Raw genomic sequence first — 21,047 nt, forward strand, 5'->3', positions numbered from 1 at the left:
CCTTAGCCTGCACAAAGTCACTGATCAGACAGTCCAGTTACTTCAAGGATTCTATTTCAAAAAAACCCTTCCTAAGAGCAAATACAAACTGAGACATTTGGCTTTTATTAAAAAGAAAAACCACACACACACAAAAAACAAAACAAGTTTCACTCTTTATCTGAAAAATCCACAAGGATCAAAGTATGATAGTGACAGAAACAATTTCATGCCTATTAATTTTAATGATTAGGCATCTTCAACCAGCTCTTCACAAGGACCTGTCTGTAAGTACATACACAGTGAGATTCATTCTGACACAGAAGTTCAGAATTCTTTAGGAAGCCAACCATAGGCCTGGCCTTAGGTCTTCAGCCTCAAAAAGGGCAAAACCACTGAAGACTCAGACTAAACCTATTTTACATAATGTTAACTTCCACTTCCAAGTTTTGACCTGACCTATTGGTCACTGACCCATGGCAAAGGACTATTGACTCTTCCACTCCCCTCAGTGCCACAAGGAGATGTAACTTACCGTTTGATACCAGAGTCAGTTTGCTTCCACTTGCCATTAACACAGGATTTAAGTCAGAAATTGGGCTTGCTGTCATTATGTTCCCACCAAGAGCCTGAAGTGATAATAACATGTGTTAGGTAAATACAAAAAAATCTCAAGATACAGCCGTAGCATCTTGTAATCCTGCATTACTCCATACACAGCACACTTGAGGTTAGCTCTGCTTGAGGTTGCTCTGATAAATTATTTTTGCTTACTGAGCAATTTTAGGCCTTTAATGAAGTGGGAAAACCTAAAATCCATGAAATCAGTTGCTGTCCCAGTCAATACTAACATTTGCCTGAAACACTTTTATGAAAAGTCTTTGAGTAATGTGTCAAAGTTACCTTATGCTCAAACCACTATACCAAATAATGCCAAAATTCAATCACTGTAGCTACAATTAAGCGAAGAACCATAGAAGTATAGAGCATCTTTTCAGTAACATTCAGGAACTCAGGGGTTTTTTTGTTGCAACACAGATTTATGGCACAGTACCTTGTGGAACAAAATTGTGTTTGGTAGGTTGACTTATCAGCTTGCTTTATTTTTTTTTCTCCTTTAGCAAATAGACTTTGAACACACCAAACGCACCTTCTCTTTCCATTTAAAACTAGAGGAAAGTTTGCCAGATCTGATGCATTAATGCTATGACTACCATGGTTGTGCTGGCAAATATATACACACCCACTACTTTGAAGTTTTTCCAGCACTCTAAATATATTTTTGCTAAATAAGTCAAATCTCACTACGGTTTCCCCCACTTATCCTGATAACAGTACTAGAAGATCTGGACAGCTGTTATGTTTCCCTGGCTTGCTGAATCTTTGATATCAGTGTAGCACAGACACCAGCTGAGACCCATACTGTTGTCAGTTCCTGGGACTGGCTTATGTGTACTATTTTCTTTGCCTAGGTTTGCAGATGCTCCTGTGTGAGAAGCACAAGGCACAACATTGGATGATACAGGCAAGCTCCTCAGACTGAGCTTTCAGCTCCATTCCCTGATGTTCCCAAGTCACTTACAGCAACATTCCTGATCTGTGGCCCTGCAAACCACCGCAGCTGTTCGAGGACGGCCTGGAAGATCTCTGTTTTGTAAGGAGGAAGCTCTGCCACGGTTTTTCTCAGCACCTCCTCTACCAAGCTCAGGGTACAGGCAGCGCCAAAGGTGACCCCTGCAAACAAACAAATTCAAATGTTTTGAAAAATGAATTGTTCTTCTGCCAAAAGTCAAGGTACAGTAGAACAGTTATAACTGTGCCTACGAAAGCTAGATGAGTTTATTTGGACTGCAGGGTTTAGAGAAGATGTTCAATCACACCAGACTATTTTGTATGCACTGCTTGTAAATATCACATCCCCAGAACAAAATTCAGCGTAGTATGAACAATATTGCCCTCCTATAGGTATTAGTTTGTCCTTTGAGAACTCCTCTCCAATTTCCACAGCTTAAACATTCTGCCACACTGTATGTGAGGTGCAGAACAAGGACTACATTAAGCCACACACACTATGCTGTCCTAACTACTTCTAACTATTTGTAAGTCTGACCTGTTCCCACCATGAAGATAGATGCAGTACTTTGCTCAGTAACTTTGACTGTCAAATTCAGCATCTGTCCCCCAGTTACTTATTTTAAAATATTTCTAAATAATAAGATTGCCCATTGAAACCCATTATTAACCCAGTTAATATATGTGAAATGATATTCAAACAGATAAAATATCTAATATACCTTCTAGTGAAAGCCCTCTGATGCTCAAATTATTTTTACATATCACTCACTCGATTCCCTGCATGGGAGAGGCGCTAATCCATATATAAAGCAGGTTTTAATCTAGGGATTTTCCTTCAGATCCTCTTTATTATTCCATGGAGTACCCCCTCACTTCACAGGCATTCTGCCTCTCTTTTTGCTCACCCGTTTCAGTGTGCTGAACAGTGTTCATTTCAGAGATCCATGCTGGTGCTATTATGACTGGATACAACATGTTCTTTAACCTCATCTCAATACCTTAAGGAAAAGTAAGAGTCCTTCAGTTACACACAGGTGAGAGATCCCAATGGAACAGCAGCGGGCCTATTAAAGAGGTGGTTCATTGACCTTCTGTTATGCAGATTATTCAAGGTCACAGAGATACCAAATGAAAAGTTGCTTTCCACTCATGCCAAATTCTCAAAAGGAAGTTTTAGAGACTTTTTTTCTAGGCTTACAATAACCTTAAGTACACTGTTCAGTGCTTGTGTAACCTGGCTATTGTATGTAATCCTTCAAGAAAGAACAACGAATGCAATTAATACAAAGTTTGGTGATTCTCTCCTGAACCAATTGCACAGTACAACAGAATTACTAAATATGTCTGAACTCTCCTCCTCAGCACTTATGTTTGCAGAAACATACATTTTTTGGGGGAAAAAAATCCCAATTTCAAGTCTTGAGAGTTTACTCACTGAAAAATCTTTCAAAACACAAGTTTCACAACTAAATTCATCTGATCACAAGGGCATTTTACACTGTGCCACTCCCTTCTCAAAATTCCACAATGCTAGCACAAAAGTTCAGAGGTCTAGATAAGCTTTTTTTGGTTTTTTTGCATGACACAACAAAAAACAGGGAAAAACATTCACTGTGAGATTAATCTCTGAGAAGGAAACCTGTACCTATATACAACCTGAAGATTAATTAGCTATTTAACAGCAATAGCATGAAGGAGGTTTACACTTGCATTGTTCTCACAAAATGGTCCATGGAAATGAGTATTAGCTCTTCCTCTTACCCACTTCTGTGTTTCCCACAACAAGCTTGGCATTGGGGTACTGGGATTTGAGAGCCACCAATTCCTTGAGAGTTGTAGGCTGGATCCACATCACACGCTCGCCTTTGAAACACAGCTGCTTCTGCTGTTTGTTACCCTGAGTCTGCAAAAGTGAAGCCAGATAGAGTTCAGACCCTACATCAAGCCAAGAATCCCTGCTCAGATGCTGCCCATGCCCAGGCCAGGCCAGGCTCCATCTCAGTCAAGTTACCAACAGGTGGCTGTGATGTCCACACTTGTTGGCAGTTAGCCATTCCACATCCTCCCACTAGAAGTGACAGTCTTTTTCATGCTGACAAATGTTTTCCCTTCCTGATATTTTCAGGTGCATCCTGCTGCCACATCTCCCTTGCAAGACCTCTGCCAGAAAGCTCCATTTGACCAAACTTCTGGCAGACGCCCGTGGCTTTAACCATCTTAGAAGGGATGGGTTTTCCATTCTCATCTCACTGCAAAAATGTCAGTCTTTAGCACTGCTGATTGTGAGTTACCAGCTGTAAAGCCAGATTCTGGTTCCCTTTTAAATTCCTTCATCCAGTGACTGAAGAAAACAGACAACCACGGCTGCCTCCCAGCAACATCAGATCAACCCTCAGGCAGGAGAACATCTTGGAGAAGAAACAGAGGGAAGCTCTCTCAAGCTAAATATACATTAAGTTATAGTCTATGAGAACCTGTTGATGCTGTAGCTCATGATGCATTTAGGCTGGGTGCAGCAGCAGAACTAACAAGTGAATTTTGGTTGTTTGTTAAGTGTGAAGGAAGCTGTAAACATGCCACATGCTGGACTAGATTCCTGGCTGGGACACATTTGCTCAGGGGAAAACTACCCCAAAAAAGGCAGGAATGAAACACGGAGAGAAACTAATCTCATCTAACTCTTGATGTCAGTGTGAGCCACCCGACTTCTACCACTCCTGCTACACTAAATGGAGAGAAGTTGGTGCTTTCGGGAAGGTCACCCAGTTGAAATATTTATCCAGCTACATCCCACAGCTCCTGCTTCTCTTCCTCCACTATAGAGGGAGCACAGGGCAATTAGGTCAGATAGGGCTGTATGTAATGTAGAAGTTCACATCTGACCTAGTAAACTGAAATTTAGGTGTCAGCAACTGTTCCACCCCTGGACAGGCAGTGACCGGAAAGGAAGGGAACACAAGAGCAGGCATGTATGGTGAGAAACAGAGAGGAAAGCCAGCCAGCTGGGGCAGGCACTTGGCCGGCATAACTCTTAAAGCCACTCTGGCTTAAAAGCCTTCCTTTTTATAAAAAAAGGGAAGCATTCATGCCCATACATCTTCTTTTCTCAGCAGCCAACCTATGCACTGCCATTTCCTCACGGCAGAGACACTGCAGGTGCTCAGACTCTGTGCAGAACAACAAAATCAATGAACCACATACTATTTGTTTCTGAATGAATTTACCATTAACTCTGGTGGGAAGATTGGCTCCTGTGTAGGGTCCAATGGCTGGAACTCCGAAGAATTGAACAGGCTGGAGGACATCATTGTCTATGACAAAGAAAATGCAAATGGCTGGGCAGCAGAGGAAAAAGCTATCCACATACAATCCTAATTCATTCCTCTTTCCAGTCAAATTCCTACCATCCAGTGTTTCAGGTTCTTCAGTTATATTTTTCTGATCGCAATGCATGTCTGGTCAGAAACCTGAACTCTGAGCACACTAGCAGGCTTTTGCCAATCAAAAGTGATGCCACTTTCACATTGACATGTCAAATTACATCAAAGGTACCTTTTCTGAGGTAAGATCAGCATTAAATATAAATGAGTCTTAACTGCTTTGCATAACAAGCCAGAGCTAAGACTTCAAAACATCAGAAATAGACAACATATCTAATAGTTGAGAATAATTTTACCACATTGTCTTCTTTTCCATTCATGTAGCAGCCTGGACCATTGGCTTTTCCTCTACAGCAACCCCCATTCTGAAGAAGAAACAAGCACACTTCAGCTAGTCTACACCAAGTTAGAACATTCCAACTTTTACAGGATATACTCCTCCTCTTTTAGCAATGCCTGGATCGCAGAAATTTGCAGTAACATTTTTCATTAATAAACTACTTTGACAAAAATCCATACAGTCTTAACTGCTGGAGTATTCCATGCAACACTGGACAATTCCTAACAAAGAATCCACAGGAATTCACTGAAATTTCCTAGTAAAGAATTTCATTATGTTGTCTCTTTCTTAAATTCATTTTATACTCACACTACCTTATGCCCTAATTCCTGTTTTCGTCCCCGTATTTTTTGTACCTCAACTGGTACATAAAATGTGATTAACTTTTTTCCTCTAGATATTCCAAAAGGTCTCGATGGTACAGTTTATTGGAAAGTCAATTAAATTAGTTTATTTATCATTGGACTGAAAAGTTTGGGAAAGATCACACTGGGTAATGAACTGGTTTTTAGATCTGTTTTCACAGAGAGATGGATCCTTTCAGTGTACCAGAAACTGGTAATACATCACTTACAATTGTCACCATGCTATTTCACAGAAGTGTTGCACTTCATAGATTCAGAAGGAACACATCTAGCTCACTATTGCAAAACCTGTGTCATGATGGCTGGTCATGCTCACCAGGACACGTGCGGTCACAGTGTTTTCCAAGAGACAGACACTCAAACCAGCCATGAGAGCTCTGAATATCTGCACCACAGAAGAGCCAGAGAGGTGACCAATGCTTTGAAACTCTAATACTATATTTCAAATTGAGGTTATGGCTTTTAAAATGCAGCTTACCATGCTGTTTTCCCTCTCGCTACGACAGCATCCAGTGCCATTGGCTACTCTGCCACAGCAATTCAGGTCCTGTGGGGACAAAAACTGTTTTGAGAAAAATGTGCAGATTCCAAAGAAATTAATTAGACTTGATCCCCTTCATCCTGCATTTATTATATCCAAAGCAGAAACATGAGATGGAAGATGCCAAGCAAGTAGGTGTTTCCCTTGCCAATGGAAGGCAGCGTCCTGCAGTGTGATGTCTGGGTCGTGTCCAGTCTACTGACAGACCTCTTGTGCTGGTCTAAAACTATTCTGACCATTCAGCCAGTACCCCTGGTCCAGGTGGAGTTGTGAGGAGATACCCAGACAAGAGTAAAAGGGACGAGCACATGCAATACAGCACCTAGTACTCTCCCAACATCCAGCCGCATTCAGCTCAGGGACTACCTTAGTCAAGTGTGGTTTCTCTCTCATAGCTCTTAGTAGCTCCCTGTCCAAGTACCTGCTCTGTCTTCCCTGGAGCCTGTGTAAGTTTTTGGTGCCCTCAACACCCTTTGGTGAGTTCTGCAGGTCAGCTACCCAGTACATGACAGACCATCTGCTTTTGTTTTCAACCTGGCCGCTACTAGTTTCATTTCTTGACATGTTGGTCTTGTATTGGAAGAGGCAGTAAACAGCAGATGGCTGCCCACATCCCACCTGCCAGTCACGATTTTGTAGATCTCTATCAGAGATCAACACCGTGTAGACCCCCTTCCCCTCCCTGAAATCTTTTTTCCAGGATGAAGCATCATCTTCCTGCATGGCAAGAGAAAGATGATCTTGTGTCTGCTCACAGCCTATCATTTTACATGTGAAATGAGGACTGCATTTCACTCTGTAAATTGCTTTGCATTTGTTTTCTTTGCATGTTGTATCCCATTGTATTCTCCAGTGTCTTAGGTTCATAAAGTCCTTCTGAAATTCCTCAAAGTCTATTCCTGTCTTCGCTGCCCAGACTAACTTGATATCAGTTAACTTATTTCTCACATCACTGTTCGCTCTCTTTTCCACCTAATTTATGGATATTTGAACAGCCTTGTTCCCACCACAGGTCCCAGCAGAACTCCATCAGTGACCTCCCTCCATTGCAAAAATACACCATCTTCTCCAACCTGCCTTTTCACCAATCTTTCATCCATACAGAGATCTTTATTCTTACCCCATGGCTTCTTATTGTCTTTAAAAGCCTTTGGTGAGACACTGTTGAAAGCCTGTTGGAAATCCAAGTAGACTACATGAACTGAGTTTATCAACCATTTGTAATGGATCTTACTCCCACTTGTATTCTCTTTTGTTGACTGTAATCCTGGATAATAAAATTAATGGACAACATTCCAAATTCTTTACTTTTGATATTTAATACCAGGGTAGCCCCATAAGTGGCTAGTAATCACTGGAGGACTTAATGATGTACTTTACTTTGCAGCCTCCAGCAGTCTCTCAGAAAAAAAAAAAGGACTAGAGAAAACTTATGGTAGAGCTTCATACTTCACCCAAACCAGCAGATGAGTTCTGGGCAACAGCTATAAAAGCAAGGACTTCAACTACTTTCCAGAGTTATTTCAGCTCTGCAGCTGATCTTTCAACAAAGCAACTTGCTCATGAGATTTACCCGCAGTATGCCCTTACTTGTGCACCATACCTTTACACTTTTTTTCACATCAGGGATCATTTGCAAGCTGTATTATGCAGAGATGCTGTGTTTTTCAGAAAATAATTACAGAGTTTGATTACCTGTGATCCAAAAAGGGACCATCAGGTGGATCTTAAAGTGCTCCACTACCAGCAGCTGGAGTAAAGGAGCTGATCTTGCATTACTAATGCATGAAGCAGATACAAAGGGTTCAAGAGCTGGAGCTGGGTTGTTGTAGCATATATATTTCCTTCCAGTTCGTGGTGTATTTTAGTAACAGAGAGGAAGACAGACAGCCTTCCAGATTATTTTAAACATTACTTGAAGCCACTTACTTTAGCAAATGTTCTGTATCCTTCCAGAATGGGTCTGTACCCTGTACACCGACACAAGTTGCCTGCATTGCCAGAGCAAAAGGATAAATATTTAGTGTCGTTTGGCTGAGAACTTACAACAAAATGTTCTAAAAAAAGGTTTCTTACAAGACCTTTTCAAGTCTAGATAAAGCTAATGAAAAAACTGGGAGGAAAATTTCATTAGTAACCTTGCAACAATCCTACCATAATTTAGAAAAAAACTCAGTATTCATTTACCTCAAAGCTCTCTGTCACCTCTTCAGGTTCTTGTGACAGCAATGAATAAACAAGGAGATGTGGAGGCTCTTATAAAGGCCCCCAATGTCAGGCTACCTTCTGTTCTGTGTTAAGCTAGTTCTTAACCTCCTGACAATTGGCTATTTTTAATGAAATATATTTAAACAAAGGTGCACATCCATCCTATTTGCAGATGTAATGAAAGCAGAACAGGTTGCATCTCTGCAGGGCTCTGAGCATTACCTTGGAAAGCATCTTCTATGTCCTCCATTTTGGGCTCAGGTTTATTCCGAAGCAATGTATACATGGACATGACAATGCCTGGAGTGCAAAAGCCACATTGGGACCCATGACTTTTTGCTATTCTCTCCTAAGAAAAAGTAACAACAACAATCAGTCTATAATAATCAGCGCAGATTCATTGTTGTGCTTGTTTCTGCAACATCTGTTAAAAAAAAAAAAATCTCACCAGAGGAGCTAAGACTATCATCAGGTGTTCTCTGGTGAGATGGTCAACCTATAAAGCAGACTTTGAAGAAGAGAACACTCTGAAAAGTTTGCATGTAGACTTTGACCTCCCAATGTAACTGAAGGCAACTAGAAGCCTCCAATGAGATCAGGAGTTTAGCTTTACCATGCTAGGAAGGTTGGGGCTACCTGTAGAGACTTGAGTTTGAATTTCAAAGCTTAGCCATTAGAATCTTCAGAGGAACTAGACAAGTAAACAAAGGTCAGACTTGCTGCCATCCATTCATGCGTGTCTAACTTATTTTTCACTTTGTTGTTTGCTGTCTCAGATAGATATTGGCACAAGCCCTACCCACTGTACAAACTGAGATGAATCATAGCTTCCCTTAAAGGAGCAATCTCCGACAAAGCTGAGGTAAGTCTGCCTCCATAAAATGTGCATCACAACACCTTGCTAGAAGAGCAAGGCTTCACATTCCTGTGAGTCCTCTCCACCAAGAATGTTCTTGGAATCCAGAAGCATTGCTGAACCAAACCATACTGCACCACTGCAGGGGAGGTTCCTGCTATGCAGAACGAGAAACCAAGGTCATTCACGGAAGGCCACAGGAGAGTCAAGACCTAGCTCAGATTTCCTGGCTCCAAGTCACTATATAGGCTTTCACCACAACATCAGTCCTTCCATTGCCTGGGATTTGGTCCAGGACATGGACTAAATACGGCCACGCAATCCTAGAACAAGAGCATTGGCAATTCAGCCAGGATAGCAGCAGTGAACTTGTTATGGCATAACAAACCTGCAGCGTTGACCCAGGAGTTTGATTCTGTCACTTAGTCATTCCTACAAGTAAAGAGTGCTCATGCGGAAGGTCAAATTCCCACCTTTAAAATTATGACGGAGGTCCCAGCACCCTGGAACAGGATTAACTAACATAAGAAGAAAACATGGACAGAAGGTTTTAAATTTACCAGTATTAATAGCTCACCTGGGCTGGGTGCAGCCTGGATTTGGTGTTTCCTATGCCTTCAACAGTAGTTACAGCTACATGATGCAGGGCACAGACAGGGAAGAGGCAAGCATTGGCAGTATGGTGACTAAAATTACAAATTAAGGTCATTTCATTTAACTGTTGCTGCTCAACAAAGTAAAAAGGGAACAGAAAGACTGAACGAAACACAGAAACTGTAGCAGTACACACAACAGGAGACCTTAAATAGATGGGATACAGGTATTAGTTGCAAGCCAAATCCTATAGCACCTACTCAGCCAAAGTTCTCATCAGCTTCACTTGAAGTTTAAACTGAGTATGCACCCTTGGATTTGACCTCAGAATAACAGCTTTAAGCATCCTCATTGCACATTAAGCTATAGAACCCATGTAAGTAATTTACAGGGGAAGACTACAAATACCAAGGTGCACTACAACTGGACTGGCCCGGCCCACTCACAAAGCTACATAAGAGCACAGAGCTCCTGGCCTTTTACCTAGGAAACCATTTCTAGATGGTAGACATGGGGAAAAAGTCCAGGCTGAAGGTAAAATAGAATAATGTCACCAACATTCTTATAGGAACTAGCTGCTTTATTTTATTTCTATTGAAACAGAATAGTGACCCTAAAGAGATCCTGTTCAAGGCCACATTACTAAGCAGAACCACTAAGTTAGATTATCCCAACTAAAAGCATCTCCAAGCATTATTCTGAATAGATCCAAGAACTCAGTGTTTTCCATTCAGCACAAAACAAACAGACAAACAAAAACAAAACTAAACCAAACAAACAACAAAACAAAACAAACAAACAAAAAACCACACCACAAACAGACTGGGGCCTATCCCTCTGCCTCATCCTCTCTCTCCATTCCCCTTTTGGTTGGATTCCACTGCTTCAGTCTTCAATTAATTAGAGAGCAGGAGGAAAGTTTATGTCTCAGGAAATAAAAGCCATTCTGAACGTTACAATAGAAGTAGAGAAAAAGTATCTGCTGACATACAGAAATCAGATTATTATCATAATACAACAGCAATAAAGATTCTATCACAGTCATCATCACTTGGGTCATTTCAGCAAAAAGTTATATTACATTGCAAGAAAGGAACACAAAGGTTTTCTAACCTGAGAAAAGGCAGATCACCCACATGATCATAGACAGTGCAGATATTTCAGGGCACAATGAAATAGTTCCCTATCAGTACTGTGCAATGCTGCAGGAAAAAATACCTTCTTATCTCAGCCTTCTGAATTTATGTTCTGAAAGTGAAACAATGTGTTTTGGCAGAAACATACATTATATATAACTTTTTTTTCAAGTGGTACCACATCTGGAACATCAAGAACCTGGATCTGTCCCCATTTAGTTTCTTTGTTGAAGAGTTCAGGTTGCAAAGGATACAGGATTTTCCTCCGAAAAGGATCATACTTGGATATCATAACAGTGCAAGCACCACATCCACCTTCTCCACAGCCTAGTTTGGTTCCACATAGGCCCACTGAGTGAACAGGAATCAAGGAAAATACAAGGAGTGTTGGCAGAAGCCTGCTCAAATGCTTGTCGATCAAGGCTTAGCAACAAGTTCTTGCTGGAAACAAAGTGCCCATTTTTTCTGCTTAATAATTTAACATAAGCAAAGTTTCAAATGCTGGCATGCGAGTTTCAAGATCAACACCCAAAGCTATAATAAGGAGGCAGTCCACATTCCAATAGAATAAACAAATCATGTCTGAACTTCGGCAGTTCCCACTTTCCATTAGACTCAGAAAAGGAAACGGCTTAAAGGAGACAAATCAGGCAGTAATTGCTGAGCAGGAGCTGTTCAGGCATGCAGTCGCATCCCTGAGACGCATGGTGACATCTATGTCAGCACCACTCACCAGTGGTGGTTAAATTCTTCCTACACCTGGTAATTCCTACCACCTAGAAGGTGCCCAGGCAGTCATGCAATGTTACAAGTCCCAAAGTTTAGCACTGGGAGCTGCGCTCGAACTGCTCATAAACTACCTGCATCTCAAGAGTCACAGTCTGGCCATCCTGGTTTCTCTCTTCTTCTCCCCAGTAGCCGAGTTCCCATAAAACCCCAGGAGGGAAGACACTGAGACCCAGAACTAGTGGAGGTGCACAGAACCTCTGAACAGGCACCTGGGAACCCACAAGGCATAAGGACCAGCCTAAGCAGATTCCTCCGCTGGCTCCAGAGTGCATGCCTGCACAAATGTTCTGCAAAAGGATTTCAGGGGAGAATTCCTCAGGCCAGTTCTGCTTTGGGTTTCTTCACTCATTAGAAGGTAACTAGACTGCTGCCATTTGTCATGAAGGGATTAGCCAATGCAGATAGAATTCTGGTGGGAAAAGAACAGCTGATTTTGGTGGCGATGGACACATGCCTGTATTGAAATAATCAGCTTGTTTTCTGTTGCTTCCCCAGTGGCCTATGATATAGAAAACTCAAATCACCTTTGCCTTCAACACAAAGATTCTGGAAACAAATGTTCTCATACACTCATGGGCCTGCTTCAGCAGAAATATAGCTTGCTTCTCTTGACAACAGTGATAGTCTGCCTCAATAAAACATGTTTCTCAAAGTATTTGTCTGACCCTAGCCAGACATCTTCAAAATAAGTTCACCAGAATGTTCACGCAGCAGATCAAACAGTTTTGAAGAACTCAGATTATCTCCTTATGAAGCTATACATATTAGATATTAAAAAGGTTAGACATGAAAGGTCTAGCAGTAAGAAGTCCACACAGGCACAAGGGTCATGCCACTTTTTTCCTGTCTTGAACTTCATCCACCCAAGGTACAGTCAGAGAAAATGGGGCCATTCATAGTTGGAAGCTATCAACAAAATGAGGCTGTTGATAGTGCTGGAAACTGCAAAGAGTGTGATTTATATCCCTGTACTTCTTTCATATCCCAGGCAAATACAACATGGCAGCACAGTGAAATAAATATGCATTATTCTTTTTAAGGAATACACTAACACAGATGTGAACAGTTTGGCATATGTACACATCCAGCCAGTCAGATAAAAACTCAGAAAACATGGAATGACACTATCTACTGAAGCAGACCTAGTATAGCCAGCCTGGTTATCACAGTAATAGCTACCATGTTCCTGAAGCTAATCTGACTCACGTGTTGACCAGTTTCAAACAGGAGTGAAACGTGACTCCTTGCATCTGTTCATGTAAACATGCCCAAAGTACGTGATGGGAAGCTCTGCCTCTGAGTTTGCATCTCTGGATCATCTGTTAAACAGGCCACCAGATAATCAAGTTATCAGATGTTAGCTGTCCAGTAATATGCAAATTATTGGTTGATACAGCAAGCAGCTCAAGTGACTATAATGTTTTGGTCAGAAAATTCTTTACAGTTTGTGTGGAACAAACCTAAATTTTCTTCAGTTTTCTTGTCTCAGTATTGTTTTCATGTTCTAATCCTTGGCAATTCAGAGAGGTTTCCCTTTAAAGTATTAATACATTATTTAAAGTACCTTATTTAACTTTTGCTATTGTTTGAGCTTGGAATACCAGCTGTAATCTTTGCCAGCAAGAAATACCAGACCATGCAGAGCACTCCCTCCTATACTCTGCACAAGCTCTGCCCCGCACTCAAGTGACAGGCAGAACAGTAAACAATTCTGAAATGCTGTAGGCATTCACAGCCTTCTGCAGTTTCTTCTGACACTGGATACATTTTCTTCGTAGATAGGTTAGCAGAGTTGTTTCTGGGTCCACATCTTTTTCCACCACCTGGAAGAAGGGAAAGGTACTGTTACACACAAAATGCTTTACAAACACAGATGTGTCATTTGGAAGGAGAAAGTTTGATCTTTCTGCAACTTCTTTTCCAAAGCAGGGAGTAGAACCACTTATTAATTCCTCTTACTTGGCTCAGCAATGTTGGTCACACATCCAGACACCAGCTTTCCTTGCATTTATTGTGACAGAAAAAAGTGTATGCATTAATACATCAGAGTTTTTCAACCATGGCACACTGAAGCAAATCTTTAAAAATCCCTTCATCAATAATGGTAAACAGAATTAGTAGTGAGCAGAGAGAGAAAGAACTATTTTGTATTCGTGTTTTGAATTCTTGACATCTTCCCAAATTGCATCTCGCCTTTATTGACTATGCATAACCGACCTCTGTCCCTTCTCCTTTTTACTATTAGAAGAGACAGAGAAAATAAACAGATAGAGAATGACAGAAACAGCATCAGTAATAGGCTTTGCAGAGAAAAGAAAAACAAACAAACAAAAAAACAACAGTGGAAATACAAGCATGGCCAGTACAGCTGCTGCAGGACAAAGAGCAAGTACCAATCGTCTTGAAGTTTCTCTTTCTTCCCTGCTAACATTAAAATAATCAGCATTACATTCGTAGCCATCCTATATGTGGGAAGATGAAATTCCAACTAAGAAGAAATTGTCTCTGCACATTTTCATTCAGCTACATCCTGTTGGTGAACAAACACTATTAGCAGTTATGTATTAGACACAAAATTATGTTTTACTTCAACCTCTGACCAGTGGTCAGAAACCAGAGTTCTGCCCTTGCATCCAAATGGCCACAGAGCTTGTCTTCCCTTTTTTCTGTTATTAATAAGAGCATCAAGAAACTTTTCCAAAGTCACTGTGTGCCTGAATATAATCACATGTTCTTGGCTCTTACATTGTGCAAGTCCTAAGTACAATAGTTACAGTTTACTTATATTAATCACTCCCAGTTTGAAGGGCAAATTGAAATGGAGGTCATTTGTGTAAGTCTTTGTTCTTATTGATAAGAAACCTTCACAACATCTGTACTGCTTCAGTTTTATGCCTCTGACACGTGACCAGGTTATTCTAAAGAGACAAGGTTCATACTTCCTGTTTGAGACGGTTTATAGAATAGTCCCATAAAGCTGCTGCTACAGAACACAACTGGTCATTTTTTGCACATTTCATTCCTACATTGGGGATAATCTACAAGGAAACAAAATCCATTCTTCTAGCTTGGGGATGTTTTATGGTAAATCATGCAGCACTCATATTGCTGCTATTCAGAGCACAGTGCTCCTGTTCCCTCACCTGCTGGATGCACAGAAACAGGTAAGAGCATGCAGTGGCTCTCTTATGACCACTTGGTTCCGAGTAAGCACATATATCCCTCTGCAGTAGTTTGGTAAACTGACGGACGTGAGCAGTTAATTACAAAATGCGCATAACTACAAATGTCCCATGAACAAAAGGCCTTTCACAGTCATTCCACTGGCAAAGAGCATTCCCCAGCAACTCCTACCCTCACTGACAAACTGAGTTTCTTCCTCAGTGCCAATGGCCATTGCAAACCTTCCAAAGCAGCTTCCAGGACAGCCAGGCACAGAGAAAAAGCTTCAGAATAGTTTTCCAGATGGCTAAATATTATTGAGATTATTCTATGCTTAGATCAAAGAAAATATCTCCACAAGTTTTCTTGAAAGAATACAAGAAGCATCCCATTGTGTACTCAAACAAAGCAACTAAAAGTTTGGCCAAAGGGCTCCTTTACATTAAATAAGAAATAAAACACTGGCCTAAGCCTTCATTTAGCAAAACTTTTCACCATTCAGCTCCACACACCTTTAGTGAAGGACTTAATCCAGTGTTAAGTCCCAAAGTCAAATTTTTGCTCAACTTTATCAGAAAGTGGCTCTCACTGTGCAGTAGAACATGTCCTGAGCAATCCCCACTCTTGCCCTGTTCAAACCAATTCCTCAATTCCTGCTTCCTTCACTTCAAACTACTCTGCTGTAGCTGTATATCCGCAATGCCAGCAGACACTTGGGAACAGCGGGAGGTAAGGGGCAAGAGTCTGGATTAAACCCCATCTCACACATCAGAGAGCAGGGACTCATTTCTTTGCACTCTGACTCCTGGTAGGGTGATGCTTGTTTATGAGTCTCTCTTGCTGGCCCACACAGTAAGAACTTTTCACTGTTCCTGCCTTACTTTCATTGTCAGTGATGCCAGTTTTGTCCTCCAACATGTCATTCCTCCAGCGGTTTGTTGCACTCACCTGCTGTGATTTGTTCTTAAAATATTTTAAAACCCTGCGGGTGGCAATAGCATCTCTTGTCTGATGCCCAGAACAATATGATTCACAGATTAGTATCTTGCCCATCAAAACAATTCTTGCTCACATCCCCCTGGTGTCCTTGTACAGAGGAAACTGAATTACACCCATTGCCTTCAGTGGGAGTAGAATCAGCCAAATTAGATGTTACAATTAAATAAATATTTCCCTTTTGTTCAGTTACTGGTTCGTAGGTTTTTCAGGGGGTACGTTTTGTTTGCTGGGTTTTTGTTTGTTTGTTTTTAAACCAAATGGCACATTGCCAAATACACCAGATAGAAGGTTAGATTTTGACAGATGCAAAACTGTGGATGTTACTGCATGCGGTAGCTTAAATATTAATCAAATGAAGAAAGAAACTTTGTTGGAAGTGTTAGGATGGCATTGACAGTCAAATGACTCCCCAATAAATGTGCTCTGTACTACTGTGTTCATAATGTACATCTATTTGTCCACTGATTCTAGGAATCTTAAATACTCAGATAACCACAGCAGGGAGCCAAGTCTGGCCCTACAGCACTTCAAGCTTTAAGTACTACATGGAGCAAGTTCCTAATAAGTACCCTGCACTCTTAGAGCCTGTGGGGTGGTCCAGAGAGTTGTTGAGCTCACTTTCCCATTATTTCATGTACACAATTTGGATCTCAGCAAATATTTGTTTTGCCTTCTTCTCTACCTGCCTTTCACTAACTCAGATAACTTTGCCTTTACAACATAAAGCGTCATAATTAAGTTAGCATTCCCAGAAAGTTAAAGAAAGGATTTTTTCAATTTAAAACAACAGTAGTTGAGCAAGGTAAATAGAGGAACAAGAAGGAAAATAAGACAGAAATTTTCCTAGTTCCCTAATCAACATGCTAACCCTTCCATCAGCTAGGGTCTTTAAATGAGAAGTTAATGCTTTTCTGAAGAACAAGCTCCATTAAATCACTAGTCCCTAATCACTCAATTAGTTGTAAGAAGAGAAGATGAAAGGTTTTAACCAGACTGTCACACAGTAAGTCAGATGAGTCAATGTAAAGGTCCCCTAGGACATTAAAACCTGTGAATGTGTATTCCTGAAGTCAAGGAGAGATTTCAAGTTTATTTACTAGGAAAAAGAATTAGAACACAGATGAACTAACTGTGCATAACCACACAATGTAAATCTGCTACTGGTCATGAGAACATTTTGTTCTGCTTTAAACCAGTACACTGAAAACTTGTGATTCACTGTTTATGTAGGATCCAGAGGGTCCCAATGCTCAAGAAAATCCTGTACTTTGGCTGGTCCCATCTGCAATCAAACATTCACAAGTTTTGGAAGAGGTCTAATGTGGCTTTCAGCACAGACCCCCTCTTAACACGCAGGACAGAAACAGAAATATTGACCTCATGTGTTTGAACTAAAGTTACATGCTACATAACGCACAAGATCGACTTGTCAGCTGAGAAAAACAAAATTGCCACTATTAGCTTTAAATTGCATGTGTTATTTTTCATTCTAGTCTAGGCAGACCATCAAGATAACTTTGTGCTAGTTGTGTGCCAAGCTTTACACCCAGTGAAGTAAACAAGTGCTTAAAATAAACAATTCTGAATGTGAAGTATGCTCAGCTGTTCTGAGGAGAGTTTTTCTTGACAGCATTGCAGACTGGGCTAATGCAAGAGAAGCATTTGCTGCCCTCAAAGTCTCTATCTTATCAACCACCTCCTATCACGCGGTTTTGTACCGTGACAGAATATCAGCAGCCCATTAGCAATGTCAAGCTGTCACGAATTCGCACAGCAGTAACCTTTCCCACTGACCATGCTGTCACATTCTTTGCAGAGAATTGACTGGAATATTTAGTCAGGACTCCAGATGGATGGAGCTGTATCCTCACTTGCTACCTGCTGTTTCAGCAGCACTGCCCAGGCACTTCCCACCACCCCTTGCACCACACAACTTCTGACGTGCAGAAGTGTCCCAACAAACCCTGCTTTTGTTGCCACGGATCAGATTGCCTCATGAGTCCAATTCTCTCTCTTGAACCTGCATTTGGTGGGGGCGTAACTCAAGTCATTTCAGCAGCACACCAAAAAGAAACAGAGTAGAAAAAATAAGTGTCACTGGAGGCTCTGAGTAGAGCATAACCCTTCAAAATTTCACCTCTCTGATCAGGTGGAACCTTATTCTTCACTAGCACTGCTGGTTTCACAAGCAGGGAAGGACGCCAAGACAGTCTTGACATGTGGAATGAGTTGGGACCACTGGTAGTATTAACCGTTCCCTGGTGTTTTTTTTTTTTTGCCAACAACTGCCAAGATCACACTGTGATAAACCCCTTTACACATGCACAAGGTCAGCTCCGAAATGCAGCTTTTGTAAACAGGAAGCACAGTTCCATAAAAATTGCTGAAATGCACCAAGGGGGATGCCATTCACAGTATGCCTGTTAGCTCCAGGACACAGCAAGAACAGACAGCAGATAGCTAAATAACTGCTGCTAGGTTTCAGGTTCTAGGCTGTTCTTTCTCCCCCTCTCTGCCTCTTCTCCATGCATAAAAGAGTCCCATAGAACCAGTCCTGTGCAGCTCAGTCTCTCCTCTTTTGCCTTGACTAATACATGTTTTCATGTAATAGCCAAGAGTCTCATCCAGGAGGAAGGGCTTTTCTGCCAATTTACAGAGAGCAATCAATGCTCTTGTAATACCCGTGCACCAACTAATGCTGACGCACCAGCTGTAAATGTATGTAGGAATTTGTTTATAAAATCTTCATATCTATCATGAGTGGTATATTGGTTTGGAACCTGAGCTGGCCTGGCACCAGAACTGCAATTGTCTTTCATTAGAGCATTCCAGAAAAAAAGAAAATAAGACAGAACACTTGGCCTGTATCAGGGTCTGCATTACCCAACCTGTTTGTAGCAACCTCCTACTGCAAGACTGAAAAAGCTCCAAGTTCACCCCTAAGAGTGAAGTTCATAGGGAGGGATCTGAAGTTACTGAAACCTGCAGAGAGTAAGAACAAGATGAGTTCATGGTACACCAACTGTGCCTATTGTAGCGGAAAATTCACAGATCATCCTCTGCCACTGCTTCATGAGCTCAGCTACCAGACTCAACTGGCCAGTCATGATTAACTTGAAGCTTCAAGTTTTTATCTGCCTCTAGAAACAACAAATGGCTGATGTATCAATTAACATTCACAAATGAACCATTACTGACCTGTGTGAACAAAGGTTCAGCTGTCATCTTTCTTTACAAACCACAAAACCAGGGCTAGGTTCTACATCAGTATTACACTGTTTGAGTTCTTTGAATAACTTATAATCCATACTATGTAAACTTCATTCTTCACCTAACTATTGATAAGTAGATAAAACAAAACTTTTATATCAAGTGCCTTAGTACCTTGGAAAGTTCAAATTCCAAATCAGTTTTGATCCAAATTCATAACTGAAATACCATAATTGTAGTAACCATCTTATCCATGTTTACACTTGATTAAATTAGCACAGAAGACCAACAAAAGCAAAATTGATAGTAATTCTGTGCCAGTCTGTAGGGCAGGACACGGAGCTTTTTGACCAAGTAAGAACATTGTGTGATCCATCAAGAGATTAAAGAAATTGATTCTCTAGCCCAAATTTAGTATCACATGTGATTGATCCCTACGCAGCGTACAGGGAAGGTGCACAGCACACAGTGGATACACAACCCTCTCCCCTCTCCAAGTTTCCCAGCTGGAAGCTGCTTTGGCACACGTTTCTCTGCCCAAGTATCTGGGCAAGGGGAACGTGGCAGGGCAGGATTAGCATTGAGCTGAGCTCAGAAACAGAGCTTGTACTTGGTACAAGCTTGGTACTCATTGTTCAAAAAACAGGCAGCCTTGACTTGTTACAAGCTTTTGAAGAGCCTGGGCTGCAATGCTGGCCAGGGCAAGTCCAAACCGAGAAAGGGGGCTCTGGGACAAACTGTTCAAAGGTGTCCAGCACGTGCAAGGACAACCCCACCCCCTGTGAGACACGGGCACTTCTTAGGTAATTGTCAGCAGTTGATCCAGGAAACAGTATCAGTTAATGGGCTTTGATTTTAGAGATTTTTCTAGCTTCTTAAGCTGAAATTGAACAAACATTTTACTTCAATCCCTGCTAAAAATCAAATGTCAGAATTACTTACTGAACACATGAATTATATATGGAGACTCACATTTGAGCTGCATTTTCCAGATCTGTTGTAAATACTGCAATTATTTCTAGTAGAAATGCCTGTACTAAGTCAGTGCACATTTATTTAAAAGTAGTTTCCTCAGAATTGCAATAATTTTTTGCCAACAAATCTAAAATGTAAAAGGCACATTATGTAGTTGTGTTACTCTTTAAATAACTCACAAGGTAAAGTCACAAGATAAACTCAAAGACAAGAAAAAGGCACTTAGCAAAGCAATAAATAGCTTTCATGATTTAATATTTAAAAGCCACAGCAACTGTGCTGGTATTAGAAAACTTCAGAGGAGGAAAAAGATTACTAGAAAAAAAGAAAGAGATCAAGCCACAATCCAGGAGCAAGCTGGGCAGAAAGCTGGAATCATCCTTACCTTTTTACCATTCACAAAGAAAACAAGTTCATCCCCTGCTTCGTTTGGAGCCATACTGCACGCTTCCCAAAATTCACTCAAATAGGGCCACAGATCACCCTTCTGAGAGCAGCAAAGTGAGCACCAGCAATACGACAAGTAATATGAGTCTGCCTCAAGAATGTTTGACTTTATTTCTACATTGGTGCCCTGTGAAACCCCATATTATATAAGAAGCAACGAAGAGGCGTGCCAGCTGCCTTTGGTTGGTGCTTCTGCAGCAGTAATGACAGAAAAGGAACTGGAACGAGCAGAGTGACCCGCCCCCTTTTATATAGCAATAGATCACAATTCAACTGCATTCCCTTTAGATTACCCTGCCAGGCTTGGGGCACTCAGAGTGTGCCACTGCGACGGCTGCCAGCAGCTCACTGTGTTTTGCAATACAATGCAAACTTCAGGGAAGGGGGGTGGTTCTCCCAAATATCCCTCCCTGAATACTGACATGGAAAAGCTTTGCTTCCATCTCTGTGCGTAGCCATCCACCTGGCACTGGCCACACTGAGGTGTTTCT

General features: G+C 41.2%; 1 protein-coding gene across 1 annotated transcript in view; it reads right to left on the reverse strand.

The window, feature by feature from the left end:
- XDH (xanthine dehydrogenase) overlaps positions 1–20,763 on the reverse strand; it is a 51,161-nt gene extending 30,398 nt beyond the window's left edge. Inside the window, exons 1-13 of the mRNA XM_065833753.2 lie at positions 20,495–20,763; positions 13,529–13,586; positions 11,229–11,325; positions 9,822–9,930; positions 8,611–8,737; positions 8,110–8,171; positions 6,118–6,186; positions 5,231–5,299; positions 4,779–4,865; positions 3,316–3,457; positions 2,460–2,552; positions 1,562–1,713; positions 515–608 (exon numbers count right to left, since the gene is read on the reverse strand). Coding sequence (XP_065689825.1) covers positions 515–608; positions 1,562–1,713; positions 2,460–2,552; positions 3,316–3,457; positions 4,779–4,865; positions 5,231–5,299; positions 6,118–6,186; positions 8,110–8,171; positions 8,611–8,737; positions 9,822–9,930; positions 11,229–11,325; positions 13,529–13,586; positions 20,495–20,548 — 1,213 coding nt within the window. The 5' untranslated portion in view covers positions 20,549–20,763. The remainder of the gene's footprint in view (positions 1–514; positions 609–1,561; positions 1,714–2,459; positions 2,553–3,315; positions 3,458–4,778; positions 4,866–5,230; positions 5,300–6,117; positions 6,187–8,109; positions 8,172–8,610; positions 8,738–9,821; positions 9,931–11,228; positions 11,326–13,528; positions 13,587–20,494) is intronic.
- Between the last annotated feature and the right edge of the window lie 284 nt (positions 20,764–21,047).

The sequence above is a fragment of the Patagioenas fasciata genome, chromosome 3 (assembly GCF_037038585.1).
Source record: "Patagioenas fasciata isolate bPatFas1 chromosome 3, bPatFas1.hap1, whole genome shotgun sequence".
In the NCBI taxonomy this organism is placed as follows: domain Eukaryota; kingdom Metazoa; phylum Chordata; class Aves; order Columbiformes; family Columbidae; genus Patagioenas; species Patagioenas fasciata.